This window comes from Pituophis catenifer, unplaced genomic scaffold (assembly GCF_029215685.1).
Source record: "Pituophis catenifer annectens isolate HBS135680 unplaced genomic scaffold, rPitCat1.0.hap2 SCAF_6, whole genome shotgun sequence".
Lineage (NCBI taxonomy): Eukaryota > Metazoa > Chordata > Lepidosauria > Squamata > Colubridae > Pituophis > Pituophis catenifer.
The window spans coordinates 29,383,896-29,408,411 of NW_027256886.1; the positions used below are offsets into that span (position 1 = coordinate 29,383,896).

Sequence of the window (24,516 nt, forward strand, 5' to 3'; positions counted from 1 at the left end):
CAATCAAATGAGGACCATATTATACATAAGATAGAACTAAATAAAAGATTAAATATAAATAATTTAAAATATTCCAGAGAAAGTTGCAGGTTTAGGATTTGCAGGGGTGGGGTGTTTGGTATTCCCTTTTTGATATCCTTTTGAGGACAACCTATTTCTCAATATATGTATATGAATTAAGAGACCCATAAATCTGACCCATAGTGTTCACTTACCATAAAAGGATTACTGGAGACTCCAACAGCTGTAACTTGTCCAAATGGGGTTACTACTGATTTTCCTTGTCCAAATGCAGCAAAGCCAGTACCTTTGCAATAAAATATTAAAAATTACCTCTAGTCAAATATCATATTATGCATATACTCCATTCCCCAAAATCAGTCCCTTAATTACTAAATATTTTCAATCAAATAAATCAATTAAACAATTAAACAATAAATTAAATATTTTATTCCAAACAAAATGGGATCCCATATATTAAAATATATTAAAAGTAACTTAAAAACAGAATTACATATAGTTGACTTATAACCATTCATTTAGTAATATTGAAAAAGTGACTTGTTTTTCAGTTATGACTGTTGTAGCATCTCCATGGTCATGTGATCAAAATTTGGTCACTTGGCAACTGACATGTATTTATGAGTTGCACTGTCCTGCGGTCATGTGATCACTATTTGTAACTTTCCAAGTCAGCATCATATTCACTTAATAACTGCAGATTCACTTAAAAACTAGTGATACACTTAACAACCAAGGCAAAAAAGTTCCTAAATGGGGCAAATCTCACTTAACAACTGCCTTGCTTAGCAACATAAATTTTGGGCTCAATTTTGACTGTGAAACAAGGACTACCTGCATGACCACTTTCTCTATCTTTTTTTCTATAGGAGGTCATTTATGGCTTTGGAATGAGGTTATCATTGATATGCAGATGACTCTCAATGGAACATTGCCACTTTAGACTAAACTGGAGATGATATACATATCCTGAAATAGTGCTTGTTAGATATCAGATTTGGAGAAATAAGCTAAATTTAAATCCTTTCAAATCTTGTCCATAAACAACTAGGTGATTCATTAACATCAGTTTCATGACAGTTATGATATATAGTCCCAAGATTTGGCAGTACTCCTGGACTTGTAGCTCCTACTTAAGTTGCAGTAGAAATTGTGTTACACCAATTTGTAGTCACTGAATGAACATAAATAGGCTTGTGGAACAATTCAAAATTTCCTATAAAGCCCTATACAAAGTAGCACTGGGATATATCAAGTTTGCCAAATGTGATTCTTGTATCTTTAAAGATTAATGGATAAACAGAAAAAAGTCAGTTAACATTATTTCAATATGCGCCACAGTGGCACAGTGGTTAGAGTGCAGTACTGCAGGCTACTTCTGCTGATCTCCGGCCGCCAGCAGTTTGGCAGATCAAATCTCATCAAGCTCAAGGTTCTGTCGCTAAGTGAGACAGTTGTGAAGTGAGTTTTGCCCCATTTTATGACCTTTCCTGCCACAGTTGTTAAGTGAATCACTGCAGTTGTTAGTAACACAATTGCTAAATGAACCTGGCTTCCCTATTGAATTTACTTGTCAGAAGATGGCAAAAGGTGATATGATTGCAGGACACTGAAACTGTCATAAATATGAGTCAGTTACCAAGCATCTGAATTTTAATCATGTGAAGATGGGGATGCCGCAATGGTTGTAAATATGAAAAACAGTCCTGAATCACTTTTTTCAGTACTGTAAATGAACTGCCTGTACATTACCAGTTACATTTAATAATGCAAAACAATATTTAATTGGCCCACCAACAAAATCATGGCAAATACAAGTTTCAAAGATAAACCAGGAAAATGAATTGTTTTAAAATAATCACTGTACTCTTGAAACAAAATGTAATATGCAAGCATTTACCATTAGGTTGCTGAGTGAAAGCAGCCTGAGAAAAAGCTGCCTGAGTTGGGAATGCAGGCTGCTGGAAGTTACCACTAAAGCTAGTAGGAAGACTGTATGAGGCAGTTGTTCCAAATCCTGCGGGCATACTCATGGAGGCTGTGCCAAATGTTGTGGCTGATGAAAGAAACAATAGCAATTAATTATTTGTGTTCAACTTTTATTATTAGGTCACACTAAAAAGCATTTTGACAGAATTCTTTGTGAAGCAACCAGTCACCTGGCTAGCCTTAAAACCATTAAACTTTTAGTTTTTATTGACATATAGCCAAAACTTGTCTGGACTGCTCCTTTAATTTAATATTTGCCAGTACCTCGTTGAAGGTATGTTCATTTTTGGGGAAAGGCTACATAACACAAGTACTAATTTTTGATGTTTTTAATAGACAATAATTAAAGAGCAGAAATAATTTCTAGAGCATCATGAAATCATGTAGCTCATCAAAGAAAAAGCCATTTGACAAATAATTTCCTTATAAAAAGTTCTGTAGAAATTCTAACAAACTGCTTCAGCTGCAAACTAAATTCTCTTTGGTTCACAGCATGGATCAAAAACCAAATTCCACTTACTCAGACTACATCAATAAATATTCATTCTTAAAACTGCAACTAACACTATTTTTCTTTTTCTTGAAAGGGTGAAGTTAAAGAAAATTGTTCATTAATCACTTTCTTGAATTTTGAATAGAATATGTAAAGGATATTATCCAATTATTACACCTGACACAATCTAGCAATGAACAATGTAAAATTTTGCAGAATTCTATGATATATATTAAAAGCTTCAGGAGAAAAATTATTGACAATTACTCTATTGAAGCATTTTTACATATAAAAATTATATTGTAGAGATCTGGTGTAAGTTTATCAATATACCCACCAATCAATAGTTATGGCTAGTCAAGAAAGACATGATGAAAGCGCTTATTGTGGAATAAATAGGTGCACAAATATAAAATAGACAAGAAACAGACAGGAGACCAACAAAGCTTACACAAGCCATTATTAGCAGGGAAGATAACTAACTGTACTTGCTAATACAGAAAAACCAAACACATTGTGACAAGGTACAATGGTTTGACATCATTAGTATCACTAAAGGTATTAGGAGTACAAGCTTCAAAACTCATTTTAAACGTTCTACATGTGTGACCATGGAGGTAAAATGTAGCAACTTTAGCTCACAACTCTAAGCACACTTAATTGACAGCAAGTCCCAATGAAATTAATGGACATATTTTTTAATACATGTGCTTAGGACTGAAGTGTTAAATTTACAACAAGTAATGTGTTAATGTATATTTTATAGTCAGTCAATCACCATCCATGCCCACTCCATTTCATAATATGGAAGGAAGGTTGAAAAAGTTGTACATGCAAAGGAACTTGTAACTGCAGTAAGCTTTCACAAGCAAATAAAAAATTAGCCACCTGAAATTTATATAAAATGTGGCCACCTACCAAAGTGAGCCTGAGGAAATATATGAGAGTGAATTGCTCCTGAAAGGCCTTATGAGAAGTCACAAAGAGACCAGATATTGTCAATTTATTTATAAACAATTTCTTCAGTTGATAACATTTAATCAGTTTGTCAAAACTTATTTTATGATTTTTTTAAGTTATTTCCCAAAACATTGAAATAAATTGGTTTTAACCAGCACAAGTTAATTCCTTCAGTGTAGAAATATTAGCTTTACAACAAATAAGTGCCCCCCAAAATCAAAGAATAAATTATATCAAAGTTAAATCTGTAAAAACAAATTTAAATATTAAAGTATTCTACAAGAGTAGCACAAGTGCCTGAATTACAAACATGTTATTAAATAGATTTAACCTTCAAAAAGCAATTAAAAGGATTTAGTTAATCTATGCATACTGCTTATTCATAACTGGTCAACCCAAAAGAATAAGCCTAATGCCCATGAGATTTCATAACTAATTTCATATGTACTTTAACTATATCACAAAGTTATGTGTACCTGTTAAAAACAGAACAAAAATTGCTATCAAACATAACTGTAGATATATTTTTCCTAACCTGCTGCTCCTCGGCTGGTGGTTTGGAATGGATTTGTTGATGCTGCTACTGCAGCTACAGGTGCAGCCACAAATGGATTTGTGGATGGTGTTGCTGAAAAATGAAGCACTGACACTGAATAAAGGATATCGTTTTTACAAATTTGCTTATATAAACAGCATGACAAATCAGTTTTAAGTTATATTTTAATCAATGAGGTAGTTTTATCATAGTCTGCTTAATACACCAACTTAAATGCAAGACTGTTACCTGAACAAAAAGGAAATTGGAATTAACTATAGTTTTGTATTTTATCTGAATTAGGATCTCATAGTTATCAGCTGTGGAATAAATCAAATAATTATTTTCAGGAGCTGCAGAATATAAAAGTTCATCTCTTAGTTTACAAAGATTAAATCATTACAAATTGCCCATTTTTTAAAAAAAACTAATTTTATTAAATTTTAAAAATATGAACAAAAGTGAACAAGCAAGAAAAAATTAAAAAATCAGATAAAAATAAAAAAAAGGAAAAAAGAAAAAGCTTCTGACTTTCTTTCTACAGATATAGATAAAAAAATATATCCAACTCTTAGTTTAAAAGTCTCATTATTTCTAAAAATCAAAATTAAATTTCTTTTAGTTTCTCTCAAAAAGTCCAAAACATCACCTTTTAAAATACAACCAAATACCTCTTCATTCTATGCCTCACACAAATTTCTATAAACTCTTCTTTAAATCTATAGCTTCCTTATTAATGAGTAAATATCCAATAAAAATTAACAAAAATATCTAGTAACTTAATATATAGCTCCCTTTCCATTTAGTTTACACTCCTCCATTGCTCACTTATCAATTAAACATGACCAAAAAATAACCACTTATTAAATATCAAAAACAAATCCATTACCCCAATAGACATTTCCAAAAGAAACACTATCCAATTCAGACCATTCAATATCACCAGATATAACAACATTTAACCATAGTCATCTGTAACTAATTTAATATATATTTTCCTTCTCTCTCTCAAATATGCTTAAATTCCATAAATAAAATTCTGACTCTTGATTTCTTCTGGTATCTTTTCTTCTTCTCCCTGAAATTCTTATTATCTTTCAAGCTCATTTCTAGTTTCCATGAAGTAACTACAATAAATCGCTTATATTTCAAATTGAAAGCGTAATCCCAAATTCTTTTTCAAGTTTTGAATGATCTTCCAGTGGCATTTGTAAGAGCAGTGAATCCATCTTTGTTGTCTCAGTGTGATATATTCATCATTAGTAGTAACTTCTGGTTCCAGTAAAGAGTTAAAAGGTTCAGACACTTCACAAATCAATAAATCAAGTATTTTCTTTAAAGTAGCCATTTTGTACTCGAGTAATCAACCTTCAAGTTTTGTTTTACAATTGACATGTAAACAAGACAGCTTTCCCACACAAGAGGTTCTTTTTATTTACTCTTTCAAAAAAGAAAATCCTTTGTTTATAAATCCAACCAATCAGTGGAAAGGTAGAGAAAATAATAAAATAAAACCCAATGCCATTCAGAAGCTTCAGACTGTAATCCCACAATGCAGATTTGCTAAAGAGGAAGTTTTCAATTTTCATAGAAACACAGAAAACAAGATGGCACAAAAAGACCATGTGGACCATCAAGTCTGTCCTTTTGAGTTTTTAGCAACAGCACTTAGACTTATAAACTCCTCTGTAGTGTTTTACAGTACTCTCTGGGTGGTTTAGAATCCCAGCATATTGCCCTCCAGCAATCTGGATCCTCATTTTACTAACTTCAGAAGGATGGAAGGCTGAGTCAACCTTGAGCCAGTCAGGATAGAACCCCAGGCTATGGGCAGAGTTAGCTTGCAATACTGCATTCTTACCACTGTACCACCACAGTGCAGTGGTTTTTCTTTTTTTTCTTTTTAATTTATTACTTTTTATTATTTATTATTTTATTTATTATTATTTTATTCATAATAATAATAATAATAATTATTATTATTATTATTATTATTATTATTATTATTATTATTTTATTTCTATACCGCCCTTCTCTCGAAGGACTCAGGCCTATTTAAAAACACAAGACAAACATCAATTTAAAATTTAAAATTATTAAATAATTTGGCTCAATTTAAAACCCCAGAAATTTAAAACCCCCAATTTAAAATTATTATGTTGATAGCCCAGCCTGGCGGAACAGCAGGGTCTTGAGTGCACAACGAAATACCCGGAGGTCGGAGATCTTACGCATTTCCGGGGGCAGTTCATTCCACAGGGCTGGGGCTCCCACAGAGAAGGCTCTCCCCCTGGGTGTCGCCAGCCAACATAACTTGGCTGATGGCACCCTGAGGAGACCCTCTCTGTGGGTCTCTTTTGTCAAATGATAGACATATGTTTATCCCAAGCATGTTTAAACTCACTGATAACTGACCCACTACCTTTGCTGCAAATTGGTTCTAACTTCCCACTGCTTCTGCAAAGTAATATTTTCTAACATTACTTCTGAATTTCCCTCTTGTCCCTTTGAGGTTATGTCTCCTTATTCTTGGTTTCTGCTTAATAAAGAAAATACTGCCTTCTAGTACCTACAGGTAATTCACATCCTTCATTATTTAAAGGTTTCAATTCATGTTCCCTTTCCCTTCTGTCCTTCAGAGTGTACATATTCAGCTCCTCTAATCTGTGAGGATGTGTTTTATCCTTCAGACTTTGCATCATTTTTGTTGCCAGTCTCTGGATTTGTTCAATCTTATCCACATCTTTTTTTAAGAGGGGTGCTTAGAACTGGATACAGGGTTCTAAATGGGGTCTGACTAAAGTCCTATATAGCAGGATTTCGGTCTCTTTTTTCCTGTTCCTCTAGTGATGCATCCCAGAATTTGTTTGCCTTCACAACTGGCCACACTTTTTATTAATTTTGCAGTCATCTGCTATGAACACACCTAAGTCCTACTTTTCTATTGTTCTCTCTTCAGTCTTTCAAAAATAAAATTCTTTCTATTTGAATATTTTAAGTCTGTTTAATTTCCAACTTTTTGCAAGTCCAGAAAGTATAAATTTCCAATGTTTCTATCTAAATGTAGTTCCAGAAATAGAGTCACGAAAATGAAATATTAAATCTGTTCCAAAAATTAAGTTTCTCCGTAATTGCAAAGATGAATAAACAATAAATAAATCAATAAAAGTGATTTAGAAATTGGTTGTAGTCTCCATAAATTTAGCTTCACTGCAGTGTGAACTTGATGGAGATCTTACCTCCTATTACTCAACTCACAAGGCAATCAAAAAAACCTATCTTCACAATTTACTCTCAAGGAGTGATAGTCCAGAAGACAAATGGACCAATTTCAATCTGGAAGAAAAAAGAAGGCCCTTCTGCTGTGCAGTGAGCAAAGCCATCTATGATCTTGTCTCCAAGAGTGTTGGAAACAATAAATTGTCATTTTTCCAACAAAAGTCTCTCCATTTTGCTTCTTATATAAAGCACCCTGCCTTAGATCATGAACAGATACAAACTGTCTCAGAGGTAGTCTTAGTTTAATTGCATTTATTATACCTGTTGGTGGAAAGAAGCTAAAATATAATCATGCAAAGTGAATCTACCAAATATTGTTTAGAAAGATTATTTAGTAATATATTATAATACCTCCAAACTGAGCAGGAACACTGGATGATGCAGACTGCGTCTGTGTATTAGCACCAACTGGAACTGTTCCAAAAGCATTACTAGAAATAATTCATATTCATCAGTTGTACAACATTTGTACATTTACAGCTAATCACTGTACATGGAAACATAAAATCCAGCTTAACTGAACTTTAGAGACAATCTGGTCTGATTTGCAATCATTTTCAAAATGATGTTAAATAAAATTAAAAACTGTGATGCCTAGGTAACCAGTAACATGCATAGCAAATAAAAGAAACTGATAAGAAATTAAATTCAGAACAAAAGTTATATTTTATTTGACAGGAATGTCACTAAAGATGGCATGTATTTTCCTAAAATTAAAGATTAAAAGAGGATTATAAATATTAGCATTCATAAAAACTTAAATTAAGAAATGTTAGAAATGTTAATGATTAATCTTGAAAATATAGTTTCTAAGTTTGTTCAAGCAAAGTAACTTGAGACTATTTTTTGGTAAACTTTTGAGCTACTACAGGTAGTCCTCGACTTACAGCTGTCTGATCAGCAACCATTCGAAATTACAATGGCACTCAATAAAGGGACTTTTGACCTTTACCTAAAGTTATGGTTTCTGCAGTACCCCTGTGAAAACGTGAACAAAATTACGGTGCTTGGCAATCTGCCTACCTTTACAATCAATTGCAGTCACAACAGCGGGCCCACCCACCTATCTTCTTCCCCATCCCACCAGGCATTCCATCGCTTGGGGCTATTTCCCAGCCAGTTGTGTCCCAATACACCTTTGGGCCGCCTCTTCTTACTTGCTGTCACGCTTACCTTTTCTGAAGATCACATTTGGGAAGAATGGGCCAATTCGCCATACCCTTCCTACAGTATACAGAGGCATGTGATGCCATATCAGAAGTAGGCACTATTTTGAGAGTAGCCGCAATTTTTAGATCATAGGAGAGAAAGCTAAGCACAAGTGCCTCAGGAGGACCTGGGAAGTCCAGGGCAGGCCATATGGAGGTTGAGGAGGTGCTACAGTGCCTTCTCCCAAGGCCTCACCCAACCTGTGCTACACTTAATGACCGCAATGTGGAGGGCATGGATTGTGTTGGTAAAGAAAATGATTGTATGGGTACCGTGCTTAATGATCACCATGACTTACAACCATAATTCTAGGCTCAATTGTAAGTTGAGGACTACCTGTATTTTTGCAGGCAACAGTATATTTCTCATTTCAGGATAAGATATGGGGCCAATATAATTCTTGAGGTAGAGATGAGCTATGGTTCTCTTCTAATAATGGTTTGTTCTTGTTGGGTCTCATGGAAATCAGAATTCAAAAATATCTGTTTTTTTCAAGTAACAGTATTTCAAAAAACCTTGCACATTAAAATGCCATTTCATGTTTGTTTTGTTTAAACACGAATGATTTACATTAAACTTTTATCAAGAAATAGTACCTGCTAACATTACTAGTGGAAGTATATGCATTACTAGTGGTTGCCGTGGAGCTGAACACACTGTCCAATTCTGCTAGAGCTGCATACTTGTCTGAAGATGTACTTGTTTGACTTGGAGCCGACACAGCAGGTACTGTACTGGCAGCAAAGCCATTTCCTTGCTCATTACCACCTGAGGAAAAAAGTACAACATTAAACATTCACACAATATTTTACAATGCAAGTTAGCCAATTCTCTAGAAGTATTAGAAAATAAGCATTTTTTTAAAAAAAACCACAAAATCATATTTCCAATAAAAAATGTTTTGGGAAGGAAATAAATTTATTTTTCAACTATTTTATATACTCAGCCTCTTATTCATCTTTTTTGAGAAGGAAAAAAAAAACTGTACAAGAGTTCCCACTCAGGAAAGTTCTAAATTAATGCCACACAACTACAGACAGCATATACTTATGATTAAATACAGAAGAGACAATCCTGTATGCTCTGCACACATTTTATGGCTTTCACATAGATAACTAGCTTTGATTCCCAGTGATGCAGTTAAACTGAATGAATAAAACATAGCTATAATTTGTATAATCCAGGAACAGGTTAAAAAAAATTCCATGTAACTGTGTGAAGAAATGGCCTGAGCCAAGCAAATAGCTGCTACAGATGAATAGTTTGTCACAAGGCGAAAACCATGTGGATAACCATTCATGTGCCAATTTTGTCTTGATGGTACCAAAAAATAAAAAGAATATCACTGCACATTGGAAACAGGAAACTTCAAACAAATATATTTCATTCCCTCTGGTATTATTCTAGAAGAAATATTTCAGCAACAAATAACATTTAAGGTTATTACATTAAATATATTTTATAGATTATACATATGTTCTCTATGAAACCATGATTATAATTTTTTCAGTAACATACTATCAACAAAATTACATTTCAGAAAAGGTAGTAGGTACAGCACTATAAACCACATAACTGTGTAGTGCATTAAAGCTGCAAGTTTTTGATTAGGAAACTTTATTATCCTATAAATTATGACAGATGGGTTCTTTATAAGTATATGGCACATAAAATGAATTTTATGTGCCATATATTTATAGGGTTTTCTTCCAGTAATTACAAAACTAAGCAAGTTTTGATGGTTTTTCTTGATTATCCACAATACTTTCAAAATGCTTGATTTGACGAATACACTTGCTTGAATTAAATTAAGATAAAATTCCAGAGGAAAGAACTAGTATAAGTTTCAGATAAGAACTATTTAGTTATAAAAATCATAGCTAATATGGTTAGGTAATAGGTAAACTTGCTTATAGATTTATAGCTACACAGGGCAACTTAACAAAGCTAATTAAACAAACAATTTTGCAAGACTGCATTTGGAGACTGCAAATAAGAGCTGTGAGCTTGAGAAACGTATTATATTGATCTGTCTATCTATATACACATATACACTCACCTCCATATACAGGTAGTCCTCGATGTATGACCGCAATAGAGCCCAACATTTTCATTGTTAAGCAAGACAGTTGTTAAGTGACTCATGCCCCATTTTACAACCTTTTGGTCATGGTTGTTAAGTGACTCACTGAAAGTGAATCATGCGGTCTTTTAAGCAAATCTGGCTTCCCCCATTGACTTTGCATGTCAGAAGCTTCCTAAGAAGGTTGCAAAAGAAAATACGAAGACCCCGGGACGCTGCAACCATTGTATATATATGCCGGTTGCCAAACACCTAATTTGACCACATGACTCTGGGGATGATGCAATGGTCATAAGTGTGAAAACTGATCATAACTCACTTTTTACCTTTCACAATTTCACTACTGGCTTCTCCATTGACTGACTGGTCAAATGTTGGCTAAGAACTTTTTAGATGTGAAATCATGCAACCACAGGATGCTGTAATGATCATAAATGCCCTCTGGTTGTGAAGTGCTTAAATCTCAAACATATGACTGCTGGGGCACTACAAGAAGTTACTTTTTCAGCACCACTGTAAAGTTGGTCACTAAACACGGTAGTGAGGACTACTTGTATAACAGGGTGGATTTTTTTTTTAAAGCAATTTCATCATGAATAAATGTTAAAATAATTTATAAACAAACAGAAATAAAGATGTGTGTGAATTTGGGCACAAAACCCTATGATTACTACAATTACCATGTGCTGAAATTCATAGCAACTATATTTTAAAAGATCCAGTGCTTCAGATACATAACTTGTTCAATAATTGGTAGAACATAAATAGCCTCTGATGCATTATATATGAAAAAAAGGTAGTACATATCAATATTTTTATTGTATTACCCTTATTTTCACCAGAATAACTAAATTCCAGTGCCTCAAACTTGCAAGTAATATGGTGCAAGTTTTATAGTAACACTTGTATTGATCGTTCGTAATAGAAATTACTAAAAATCTCATGGATTTTAATAGTACATCATAGAACAAACTATAGCCATGATAAATAGTGTAAGAGAACAGGTCAAAGAATAAGAATTAGTACCTTGCCCTGTGCTGAAGATATTATCTAAATTAGCAAGAGCTGCATATTTATCTGCTGACTGGAGACATGGTTTATTCACTACAGCTTTACTGGCTGCAGTTGTGTTGCTCTGAGAACCACCGAAGGCTCCAAAATCAGCACTGGAAGATTTGGGGAAGTTATCAAAGTGTGCAAAGTTAGCATTCACTGATCGAGCGCTCCCACCTGCAACAAAATAAGTTCAAAAGTTTTCATTGAAAGTCTCTTCAAATGTATCTGGTGACCATGTGTGCTAATGAACTTATAGCTCATACCTTTAATAAAGTTTCTCTATTCAAAAATCCTGATTGGTTAAAACAGGTATTTTAAATTCCAAATCCGGATGCCCTAGCCTTATCAATCTCAGAGCAGAGTGAAGAAAATACATGTTGTAGCAAAACTTAAAGACATGGTTGTTCAACCTGGACTGGCCGGGGGGGGGGGGGGTTTAACATGTATTTTAACATGTTTTATTGGATATTTTATTGTTGTGAGCCACCCTGAGTCCTATGGAGATAGGGCGGCATATAAATTAAATTAAATTAAATAAATAAATAAAATAAAACTAGCCTCAATGATTCACACAAATATGGTTTTGTTTTTAGGGTCTTGTCTTTCTCTGCAACTTAATTAGATTGAAATTCAATATTTGATAAGTTCCAATAAACAGCACAATGCCTTTAATTTTTTTTAAAAAACTATCAAACTAAGAAGTATCACTTCATATCAATTTAGCATGGTCTAACTTTTTTGTAATTTTTAAATTCTGTATTACTATGAAGAATTAAAAGCAGAAGAGAGAGCTAAAGAGGAGTAAATTATATTATTAGAGAACAAAATCCTCATTACCACTTCTGGTAATCAAATATTCAATGTTTTAAACTTCAAACTGCAAAAGTGAATGCTAGTGGTTGGTGCTTGATTACACTGCTCTCTTTCCCTTTGAAGAGATTAGTATGTGCAACCTTCTTCCAGAAAAATAAGAAATGAAAAACTGTGACATTTAGATGCTACTAAACTATAACTCTTAGCATATTTACTATTAGTCTCAATGGCTTGAGCCACTGGAAATTGTAATTTAGTGATTATTTTGCTGGCTATAGATTGGGTAAGGAAATTATAAAAATATTTGAAAGGTCAGACTGGATTCTACATCAAAACAAATAATCTGTATTAATATGCTAGAATAAATAGCAATAATAACACAATCCAAATCAATTTACTGCTGGATGGAGGCCTTTTCATTAACGGTCAGGGTCAAATTATACTACTCTGATCCAGTGCAGGTTGCTATATATATGTTTTCATTTATCCACTAAAAGGCTGAGAGAGAGTAACTGGTCCCAAAGGTTACCAGCCAATTTCTATGCGTAAGAAAGAACTAGAACCTGGTGTTTCCATCCTGTTCAGCACTTTAACATTATATCACATTGACTCTCATCAAAAAATATCATTTTTTTATTTATTTACACAATTTATAAGGTCACCTAATTAGGAAATTGTGATTCTTGGTGTCTAACCTGGGATTGAAATACCAAAGAAAGTAAACAATAAAAATAACAATGGCAAAACCCAACATAAAATAACACTTACAGAGGTCAAAACATTTCAACATCCAAAAACATTTACCAGACCAGGGGTATCAAACTTGATTTCATTAAGGGCTGCATCAGGGTTTCACCTTGGGGGCTGGGGTGGGCATGGCCAGCTCAACATCACTCGGGTCGGGGGCGCCTGTGGTGTCCTGAGTGCTCTGCCAGCGAAAATGGGCTCCCGAACTCGGTTTTCGGCTGAAACAGCCTCCTGCAACCCTCTGCCAGTGAAAACGGAGCTCGGGAAGGCTGTGTGCAGCCCTCCCAAGCTCTGTTTTTGCTGGCAGAAGCACCATGGGCAAGTCCTTCACTGTTTCCAGGGTGGCCCCGCGGGCCGGATCTAGCCCCTGGGCCTTGAGTTTGACACCCCTGTACTAAACTGTTTCATTCAACATCCTGGCCTAATGCCTGGAGGAAAAAAAACCCAGTGTTTTAAAACTTTATAGAACACTAACAAGAGTCAGGCTCATCTGAAACTCAAGGGTCATATTATTCCAAAGGGTAGGTGCTGTGACAGAGACGGGTCACATTTAATGACATAGTTCACAGAGGAAACCTAAAGTATGCCCACTCTCTTGGATCTCATGGGATTGGCAGACCCAGACAGGTCCAATCCCAACTTGGACCTGTGCTATGAAAAGCTTTATAAGCAATAATCAGTATCACAAATTACACCCCAAAGCCAGTGCAGTTCATGAGTAGCGGTATTACATGTACATACAATGATGCACCCACCAACATCTATGCTGCTGTATTTTGAACATACTATAGTGAATCGGATGGAGCTGTGCAAATATCTCTTTGGTCACGGTAGTCACCTGTTCTTCAAACAAGAAATATGAGTACAAGAAGACCGTCAAAGTACATGCTAGTTCTGTGTGGGAAAGTGGAACTCCATTCAGAACTAAAGACAGAAAGCCTCCAGCTTCAGGGATCCTAAAAACCACAGCCACTTAGTGTGATCTGAAAAACATGTATCCCCCTTAGCCTCCAAAACTGATAGCATCATTTGTCCAGTCCTGGTCAAAGATGGATAGCTGTGTATCATTATCTAATTGATATTAACCCTGTGCCTATGGATGACCCTACCAAGCAGTTTCATATAAATAGGTGAGAATGTAAAGCCCCGAAGATCCTGCAAAGCAGGGCAGTGGGGCTGGATCTCTTCTTCCGCTAGTATCAACTTGAACTGGTCCCAGAGAAAGGACAACTAACTTCCCCCTAATCTTAACTTTCTGAAGTCAGTCCAAAATGAGCATGCGCAAGATGGCGGTCGCGTGGTGAAGCGCTGTGGTGAGATGGAGGACTTTTCGGGGCCTTAGGGGGTACTACAGGGGAGCTCGACCATCAGCAACCCCTGGTTTAGTCAGATGGGTCCGGGGCGAGGGTTTTGAGACCTTCCTCGCCCCTGGACGTTCCCAGAGTCGGAAGCGGCAAGGGAGAGTGGAAATTGTGCCGCTCCGACGCTGCCGAGAGAGCCGAGAGCTGAGAGCCGAGAGCGGAGGCCCTGCTGGAGGGGAGCAGAGAGCGGAGCCGAAAGCTGAGGCATGGTGGCTTATCGGGCGAGAACCGAGAGAAAACTGAGAATGGAAGCGCTGCTGGAGTGGAGAAGGGTGAGAAAAGAGAGCAGAGCAGCGCAGAGAGCGGAGATATGGTGGCTTATCATTGCGGCGGCAGGCTCAGTCAGTGGAGCTCGGGGCGAGGGTTTTTTAAGACCTCCCTCGCCCCTGGATAAGCCCAGACGCATTGGCAGAGAAGATGAAGGAGGAAGAATGGCTTTGGGGCGAGTAGTGGCGATAAAAGCAGTGAAATGTAGTTATTTTGCTGCTCTTATTGTGTCATCAGATAATCGCCTGGCCGCCCTGTTTAGGGTGACCCGCTCCCTGCTCCACCAGGAAGCGCGGGAGGACCCCTTGGAGGGTAGAGCCGAGGATTTTGTTCAATATTTGTATGACAAAATCACTCAGATTCAGGAAGATCTGGACTCTGACTGGGTAGTCTCAGGGGGAGGGACTGGGGCAGGTCTTGAGAATGTTATCTGGGATGAGTTTGATCCTGTAACCCCTGAGGACGTGGACAGGATTCTGGGTAGACTGAACGCGACCACTTGTTTATTGGACCCGTGTCCCTCCTGGTTATTGCTGGCTTCTCGGGAGGTGACACGAGGCTGGTTCCAGGGGATTATAAATGCTTCGTTGGGTGAGGGTGTCTTTCCTGCTGCCTTGAAAGAGGCAGTGGTGAGGCCTCTCCTCAAGAAGCCTTCCCTGGACCCGGCAATGTTGGTAAATTATCATCCGGTCTCCAACCTTCGTTTTGTGGCGAAGGTTGTTGAGAGTGTGGTCGCGCAACAGCTCCCCCAGCACCTGGATGAAACGACATATCTGGATCCGTTCCAGTCGGGCTTCAGGCCCGGGTACAGCACGGAAACGGCATTGGTCGTGTTGGTTGATGATCTCTGGAGGGCTCGGGACAGGGGGTGTTCCTCTGTCCTGGTCCTGTTAGATCTCTCAGCGGCTTTTGATATCGACCCTGGTATCATGCTGCACCGGTTAGAAGAGTTAGGGGTGGGAGGCACTGTGTTGCGGTGGTTCTCCTCCTTTCTCTCTGACCGGTCGCAGTCTGTGTTGACAGGGGGACAGAGGTCAACCCTGAGGCCCCTCATATGTGGGGTGCCGCAGGGGTCGGTCCTCTCGCCTCTCCTGTTCAACATTTATGTGAAGCCGCTGGGCGAGATCATCCGTGGTTTCGGGGTGGAGTACCATCAGTACGCTGACGACACCCAGCTGTACATCTCCACCCCGGATCACCCCAACGATGCCCTTGAAGTGATGTCCCGGTGCCTGGAGGCCGTACGGATCTGGATGGGGAGGAACAGGCTCAGGTTTAACCCATCCAAGACTGAGTGGCTGTGGTTTCCGTCGTCCTGATATAGTCAGTTGACGCCATCACTGACTATTGGGGGTGAATCACTGGCCCCCATGGAGAGGGCTCGCAACTTGGGTGTCCTCCTGGATTCACGGCTGTCTTTAGAAGAGCACCTGACGGCCGTGACTGGGAGGATTTTTTATCAGGTTCGCCTGATTCACCAGTTGCGTCCCTTTCTGGATCGAGACTCGTTACGCACGGTCACTCATGCCCTCGTCACCTCCCGCCTGGACTATTGTAATGCTCTCTACATGGGGCTCCCCTTGAGGAGCACCCGGAGGCTCCAACTGGCGCAGAGTGCGGCCGCGCGGGTGGTAATGGGAGCCTCATGGCGCTCCCATGTGACACCTCTCCTGCGCGAGCTGCACTGGCTCCCGGTGGTCTTCCGGATGCGCTTCAAGGTTTTGGTTACCACCTTTAAAGCGCTCCATGGCTTAGGACCTGGTTATCTACGGGACCGCCTACTACCACCAATAGCCTCCCACCGGCCAGTACGCTCTCATAGAGAGGGACTCCTCCGGGTGCCGTCAGCCAAACAGTGTCGGCTGGCGGCCCCTAGGGGGAGAGCCTTCTCTGTGGGGGCACCTACCGTCTGGAATGAGCTGCCCCCAGAGATACGGAGGATCCTGGATCTGCGCACCTTCCGCCGCGCTGTGAAGACCTTTTTATTCCATCACGCGGGCTTGGCTTAATCTCCTCCCTCTTTTAATATGTAAATTTTAATCTGTTTTTAAATTATTGGGGTGTTTTAATCTGTCTGGGCCAAAATGATTTAATTTGATTTTATCTGGTTTTAAATTTTGTGTATTTATGTATTTTATTGCTTGGCTGTTCACCGCCCTGAGTTCTTCGGGAGTAGGGCGGTATACAAATCAAATAAACTAAACTAAACTATAAACTAAAAGGACATGTACAGTGGTATTAAAAACCACTGAAAGATCAAGGAAGGCCAGCATGGATGCGCAGCCTCCTTACTGATCCCATCAAAAGTCATATACATATATATCAATACATTTTCAGCACTATATTGTCCTGAATACGTTTTCAGCACTATATCAGTTAGTCCAGAATGCGGCCGCACGGGTTGTTACGGGGGCTTCTCGGTACTCCTGTGTGACACCTCTCCTGCACGAGCTGCACTGGCTGCCGGTGGCTCTCTGGGTTCGTTTCAAGGTGCTGGTGCTCACCTATAAAGCCCTACATGGCTTAGGCCCAGGGTATCTGCAGGATCATCTCCTGCCTTCCTCCCACTGTCCGGTGCGCTCACACAGAGCGGGCCTCCTCTGGGTGCCGTCAGTCAGACAATGTCGGCTGGCGGCCCCCAGGGAGAGAGCGTTCCTTGTGGGAGCGCCAACCCTCTGGAATGGGCTGCCCACCGGCCTCAGGACAGCCCTGGACCTCCTCTCCTTCCGCCGCGAATTGAAGACGTGGCTTTTTTACCAAATGGGCTGAATCCGTAGGGGTGACTTCAAATAATTTTAATAATTTTTAATTGATTTTAATTTAATTTTAAACTGATTTTAATTGTTTATGTAATTCTTTGTTTTGTTTTTGTAAGCCGCCCTGAGTCCTACGGGAGAAGGGCGGCATATAAATTACATAAATAATAATAATAAAATAATAATATATCCCAATATGAAATACAACTACCTTCCCAGGAACCTTCCAGTGAGAATCATCTCCTCCCTAAAGCATGCATTCACTACTTTGTGTATATAACCATACATCATCCCCCAGGAACTCTTGAACAACCATGAGTGTTATAGTGTCAACCCTAATAGTCAAATCTAATATTCAGGTGGCTCCACTTTCCATCCCAAGGCCCGTTCATTTTATCAGAAATATCACAAAAACATGCCAAACTATGTCACACAAAATCCCAAAGCACCTGAACAGCTGATCCAATTCAGAGTGGATCCAAGAGACTTTATCCAAAACATGTGCCAAGTAGACTTCACAGATACCTGCCAATGTTCCTCAGATCTATCTTTGCCCAGGAGGGACCAGATCATCTTGAACAGGGCTACCAGCCCTGTTTGTAGACATGATAAAGAGCAGAAAAATAATGATGTTTTGCTGCTCTTATCACCATGAGTAATCCTTAATAAATGCTTTCTCTTTTTCCCCAGAATTATCTTTTTCCATTTCAAGTGCCAGAGTTACTCTAAAAACTAGCAACTTTTCAAAATCCACAGCAGATTCTCATAGGCACATATGTACAAAGCTGTTGCCACCACCTTGTTCCAAGCAATGAAGAAAGCCTCAGTTGAGCTGTGCAGAGCTTCAGAGAAGAATCTAAATTCTTCTGAAACCCAAAGGGATCCATCAAGCACTTGGGAGAGGCCAATCAGATGGATTCTTCTATTCTGTGGTACAGAGCAGCTACAGGTAACTCCAAGGCTACCTGGGAGTGATCTGACCACAAGTACGGACAGTAACATCCCTCAACTGCATGTATCTGAGACAAAGAACAGTTCTATAAACCATGACTGCTGCCATGAATCGAACCTTTAGTAATCTGTGAGAAATGCACAGTGGCTATGGACTCCCAAGCCAATTTCATCTTGTATCAGGGAAAGGCAAATTAAAGTCCCTCACCACCCAAGTGCTAAATTTTGGGGATTCTACTAGCAACTTGGCCATAGCATAAAACAGCTCATAGCAGGGATGATGAATAGTAGCAGAAGTCCCATTTGATCTCTAGAGTCAACTATCATTATCAACAGGTTTCATATCCTGTTAACTGCAGAGCAGTGCTGCTAAAAGCCACCAAATCTCTTGGTTAATTATGATAACTCCACTGCCCTTGGCCTGAGTCATGCCTTGTGGGAACATTTCTAGGAGGGAAACACCTCCCTCAGTGTGCAGGAACGTTTGGTGAAACACTCTAGGTTGATCCTCTCATTCATTATCAGATTGTGGAGGAAGGCGAACTGGCATTATTAAAAGCCAATCTGGCATTTGGCAGCAGCTGCCAAAAATCTGAGCGACTAAAGATCCAAAGACAGGCAAAGGAACCACCACAGGAGACTGGAATGTGGAATCAATGTTACATAAAAAATTGAACTACATTATACAGTAACCTGAAATTGTTTGAGATTTTCCATGAATATTAAAAATTGTATTATATTTTCCACTTATTTGCATAAAGAAAACCATTGTAACTATGACTTTCACTCTCTATATTTGGTGGGATAATTCTCAAGTGCAAGTAAGCCAATATACCAGTAGCAAGCATGTACTATTAGGTAGCATCTTTTGAAGAAGAACAAGAAGTAAGAAAACTTGAACATGACACAGTAGAAATGAGGAAAAATGGTACTATAAATTAAATGAGCCGAGTTTCCCACCTTGGTGGAACTTACTGCGCATAGCCTGGCCAGGGAAAGCAGAAGTAGTAAAGTCACCAAAACTGCAGCTAGATGAAAGCGTTCTGAACGCTGGACAGCCAGAAATTGTGTGAGGGGTTAAAATTAACAGAAAGGAAAAACAAAAAATTTAAAAGAAATCTTAAGCATTTCTAAACAAGGAAAATGAAACAGAAAGTGGTCAACCACAGATCAAGACATACCAATTAACATTCCAGGAAAAAATATTACAGCATAAAACAAATAAAAAAGAAAAAGAAAGCAACAGTCCGTACACATGAGGTAGTTTTAGCCAAACCAATGTATCTTGCAGGAGAAAAAAATAGACTCTTTATCTTAAGATATGATCCAATATTTTTCCCAATAAATAGTATTTACATAGTATTTAAATTTACATTTACATCATGTGTAGGAGTAATTCAGAAGCTATAATATAAAAAAATCATGCATGAACACAACCCACACCAAGTATAGCAAAAGAAAAGGAACATTCATTTTTCAGGTTTCCCCAGAGCTTCAGATTATGTGTGTTAAGACAAGTAGATACAAGGAGATCTAAGAAATATTCCAACTATAGTGTCCAGATTAGTTTATATTAAAGGAATTAACAACATTAGAGCATTTCTACCTGTATTTTGGTGCTGAAAAGCAGACTGACTTGCTGTGGGGAAACCACCAAAATTACTCGAAGCACTAGACTGTCCAAATGCATCAAAGTTTGCAAAACCTGCGTTTGCAGAGTTCTGCGCTGTAAAGTGCAAATGAACAAAAATATGTTAATGATATGAAAACAAAGATAAACTGAACAGAATAGGATAACTATACTTTAGGATAACTATACTACTTGAAAGTACAATGTACAGGACAAACATTTTCTTATATATATTTTGCAAATCTATCCCACATAGAAATGGCTGTTCTTTTAATTCTATTTATATAAAAAATATTTTAGATCTAATATTTGTAAACAGAAATGAAAATATCATTTTGTGATCCCATTATTATACTATACCCTGGTTATTACTAATTTTCTTTCTCTATAACTCTACAACTAATTTTTAAAAAAACAAATTATACATGTTGCTAATCCATAATAGTGTTGTTTTTTAGCTTTCCAAAATGGATCTAGGTGTGCTTTGCATATCTTTTAATATTTACTAAATAATAATAAATCTATTATTTAAGACAAATTCACATATTGCTCTAATTCAAAACAAAATAACATTTATTATAGATCAAGATTTGGGGTAGAGTTGGGGCGACTCTACATTTACCTCTATCCTGACAGATGCCCTTCCTGACGCCTACCCAGAGTATAGTAATAGCAATAATAATAGCACTTAGACCTATATACTGACCCATAGTGTTTTACAGCCCTCTCTAATTGGTTTACAAAATCAGCATATTGCCCCCAACAATCTGGGTCTTCATTTTACCAACTTTGGAAGGATGGAAGGCTGAATCAATCTCAAGACTGTCAGGATTGAACTCCAGGCTGTGGGCAGAGTTAGCATGCAATACTGCATTCTAACCACTGTCCCATTGGGGTCCTATATATATGCAGTATAGGGACTACAGGGTCATAAAAGAGAGTTTACAGTTCAGGATTATGTGTGAAATCCAGACCACATGACATATTTTCACTGAGACAATTTGATTTGAAGTATATTATGATTTATATTATGATATGTGTTATAATTTGAAGTACATTATGATAGAGATGTGGGAATTAATGGTTTTATAGATATTGCCAAACTGCCACTAGAATCTCTTACTAAAGGTCATGCTAGTCTGTGCTCTGAGGAGTTATAGTTTAGCAAGAGGACAAGGTTTCCCTACTAAACTGTATCTTGTCTTATGGATACATGCCATGTATGTATGCCATGGAGGTAATTGAAAGCAATCTCTTTGTGTTTTTATAACTTTTATTTCAAATTCTCTCTAAAAAATAATTTTATAATTTTAAAACTTTTTGGCAAAATTCAACAGTGTGCAAGTTTTGCATATTATTACATTTCAATGTGTTTCTGAAACAATTCCCCATGTCATATGACCAAAAGCTTAATACTTCTCCAAGATGCATGAATGGAATTGTTAAACCACTAGTAGTCACATATTATTGAGCTTACCAACTGTAACTCTATTGATTTTGGCTTCTGAGAATTCATTGTTTTAATAACCAACATAAAACATTAAAGGCATATGACAATAAAGCAAACCATGTATATAATTGCATAAAGAAAGTAATGTTTTTAAGACATAAATCATTTTCAAATTTGGAAACTGCACAAATAGAAAATTACTTATGACTACAATAGCTCTACCTTTAATATATCACATAATGAAATAAAGAATGCTTTATTAACAAAAATATATTATAATCATTTGCATAAGTAAATGCTCCTATAAGCTTGAGAGTTTACTGGATTGTTCAATCTAGATGGAAAAAGCCTCTCATATTACTGAACATAGCTGAAGAACTGAAGAATATATATATAGCTGATTACTATATAGTATCTAAAAGTATAAATATAGTGTATTGTATTAACATTGCTAATGTAACATTTAAATAAGTTAAAATATAAGCAGATTAATAACTTTAAAAATTAACACATAAAGCACATTAATAAATACATACCATCAGAAACAGTGCTTATAAACTATATGTCTGAATAAAAATGCTGTTAGCTGCCAATGGAAAGATTAATGAGAGGAAACCAAGTTTTGTTACTCTTTGCAGGGGTTTTCAAAGCAGCAGCCTCTGAAAAGTCTTAGTTACATTTCCATCAAACTACTTTTGATAGTTACAGGGTATCAGAATAGGAATAAGGCAGTCCTTGCTTAACAACCTGAATTGGGATCTGCAACTCAGCCACTAAGTAAAGCAGTGGCTAAGTGGGAAATAACATACCAATTGGAAAGAGACAAGACTACTCAGTTTCACACCTTCAGTTTTTGTTCGCCTCCTAAAGACTACCCTGCCCTTTGGAATGCTTCAGTGCCTGTTTACTTAGATCAAAACCAATTTGATCACACTGGTGTCCTATCCTTTTCCTGATTCTTTCTGCTTCCAGCATGATCACAATATTTTCAATGTGTAGAAGAGCAGTACTTAGAATCACTCTCCAATCTCTGCAATGCGGGGGTCAGGTAAAAGAGAAATTCCTACAAAAATCGCTTTATTTTTCTCTCCCTCACCCACTGCAGAGATTGAAGAGAAAAGGATCACGAGATTACAAGACAGTACTGCAAGCTGTTTACAGAGCACGCCTGGGGCGCCCAGCATTATTTCTGGGAACCGAACTGCTTCCTCTCCAATCTCTCTGCTCTAAAATGGGGGGATGCAGAAAAAAGAAATTGGACTGAAATTGATTCATCATCCAGTCAGTTACAAGGATTCTATGAAATATCTCCAACATCAAAATTAATGCCCTTCCTTAAAAAAGGGCATGAGACTCTTTATAGCTATATGAACTGTAATTTGCAACTACTGTAGCTAAAGATTTATTTAATCCCACTCAATTATAGAGAGTCCTCATTTAGCAACTGCCTAATTTGGTGACCCTTTGCAGTTACAGCAGTAATGGAAAAGTAACTATGTTTAATCCTTGCATTTATAGGAAAGCTGAATTAAGACCACAGAACAATAACAGTTTGACTTTGTGACCACTTCATTTAATGACCAATTTGCACCATTTTACATAATAGTTCAGAAAAGTGAAATGTGTAAGCAAAGTGAAACTAATAAACAGCATGCACAGAATATTCATTTATTTGTTTATTTAATTATGTAATTTATATAGACATCCACATAGAACAAGGATTCTGGGCAGCTTACAACAAGTTAAATAAATAAAAGTTAAATAAACACCTAATAATTATAATTATTAATATTAATATTAGTTAACTACTGACTTCAACAAAAATGACTTAGATCAGTTTGAAAACTATGGATAATGACTTATGTGAGACATCTTCTTCCTCTGATTTCTTTTTAAAGATATAATAGCACCAAGTCATTATATAATCAAGTAATTATATAAACAGATTCCCTGTGAAAGGGGGACATGGAAGAGAGGACTTACAAGGATCTAGTACCACCAACAGAAAAATCCATATCATCACAGTTAACTTACACGTTAAAGTGTTTCAAGGAAAGAATGGGAGGAGACATTATTTTTTTAATTTATTTCCGTAACTGAATAGCTCCAAGTTAAAAAAGAAAAAAAAAACCTCTTCTTCTGCCTTTCAAGCACTTCTGAGATTCAGACACCAGAACTCTGTGCTGAAAATGCTTTTTAAAGAGCACATTACAGTCCCCCCATCCATTCCAACACACACAAAAATACACAAGGAAGGTTTTATTCCAGTCCTACAACTGATTTTAAAAAATTCAGTCAGAATCAAAAGAGGAAAAATAAGCATTTGACATGCTAAATATGAGATTTTTTGATAATTCTAGCATCAGATCTTTTATAGAACATGAAGGATTATGCTCTTGATCAGTTATTTTAAAAGAAATATACACCTATATCATATAAAGCAACAGAGTACAAATCATGAGCGTGCTCCCATTGTTTACTGGTTTTTTCCCGTTGCATTCTCTGTTAATATTGTTAATATCTTCAAATATATTAAATGTGTGACTAGTATTACCACTCTTAGGGTTTTATCCTTCCCTCCTTTTTTCCTTTGATTACGAGTAATCTAGATCACTTTGAAAACAATAAAGGACAATCACCAAATTGATTTAAGCAAGAGTCCCAATCTTACCTTTACCAACAATCAAAGGACAAAATAACCCTTGGGATTTGTCTTGGATAGCTAGTAGTTCTCAAGGACAGAAAGGCCTTTACCAAGAGCATGTCAGATATAAGGAGGGCTTGTTCTTGGAGCTTGTATGACCGTGTGAGTTAGTAACTCTTAAGATCAAACAAGCATTTCTATGTTGCTCATTTTATAGATGGAAATTTTTATCTCAATATTTACACAGCTTCTACACAGAATTACACAAACTA

The 24,516-nt window shown here is 37.2% G+C and overlaps 1 protein-coding gene across 8 annotated transcripts in view; it reads right to left on the reverse strand.

The window, feature by feature from the left end:
* AGFG1 (ArfGAP with FG repeats 1) overlaps window positions 1–24,516 on the reverse strand; it is a 37,499-nt gene that overhangs the window by 2,871 nt on the left and 10,112 nt on the right. Inside the window, exons 6-14 of one of the 8 annotated variants that reach the window (XM_070945771.1) lie at window positions 20,127–20,246; window positions 19,496–19,570; window positions 11,596–11,799; window positions 9,083–9,254; window positions 7,629–7,708; window positions 3,999–4,091; window positions 3,422–3,469; window positions 1,922–2,077; window positions 216–307 (exon numbers count right to left, since the gene is read on the reverse strand). In XM_070945771.1, the coding sequence (XP_070801872.1) occupies window positions 216–307; window positions 1,922–2,077; window positions 3,422–3,469; window positions 3,999–4,091; window positions 7,629–7,708; window positions 9,083–9,254; window positions 11,596–11,799; window positions 19,496–19,570; window positions 20,127–20,246 (1,040 nt within the window). Of the gene's footprint in view, window positions 1–215; window positions 308–1,921; window positions 2,078–3,421; window positions 3,470–3,998; window positions 4,092–7,628; window positions 7,709–9,082; window positions 9,255–11,595; window positions 11,800–19,480; window positions 19,571–20,126; window positions 20,247–24,516 lie in introns of all 8 variants that reach the window. The other 7 variants (XM_070945770.1, XM_070945774.1, XM_070945773.1 and 4 more) reach the window with 7 other exon arrangements.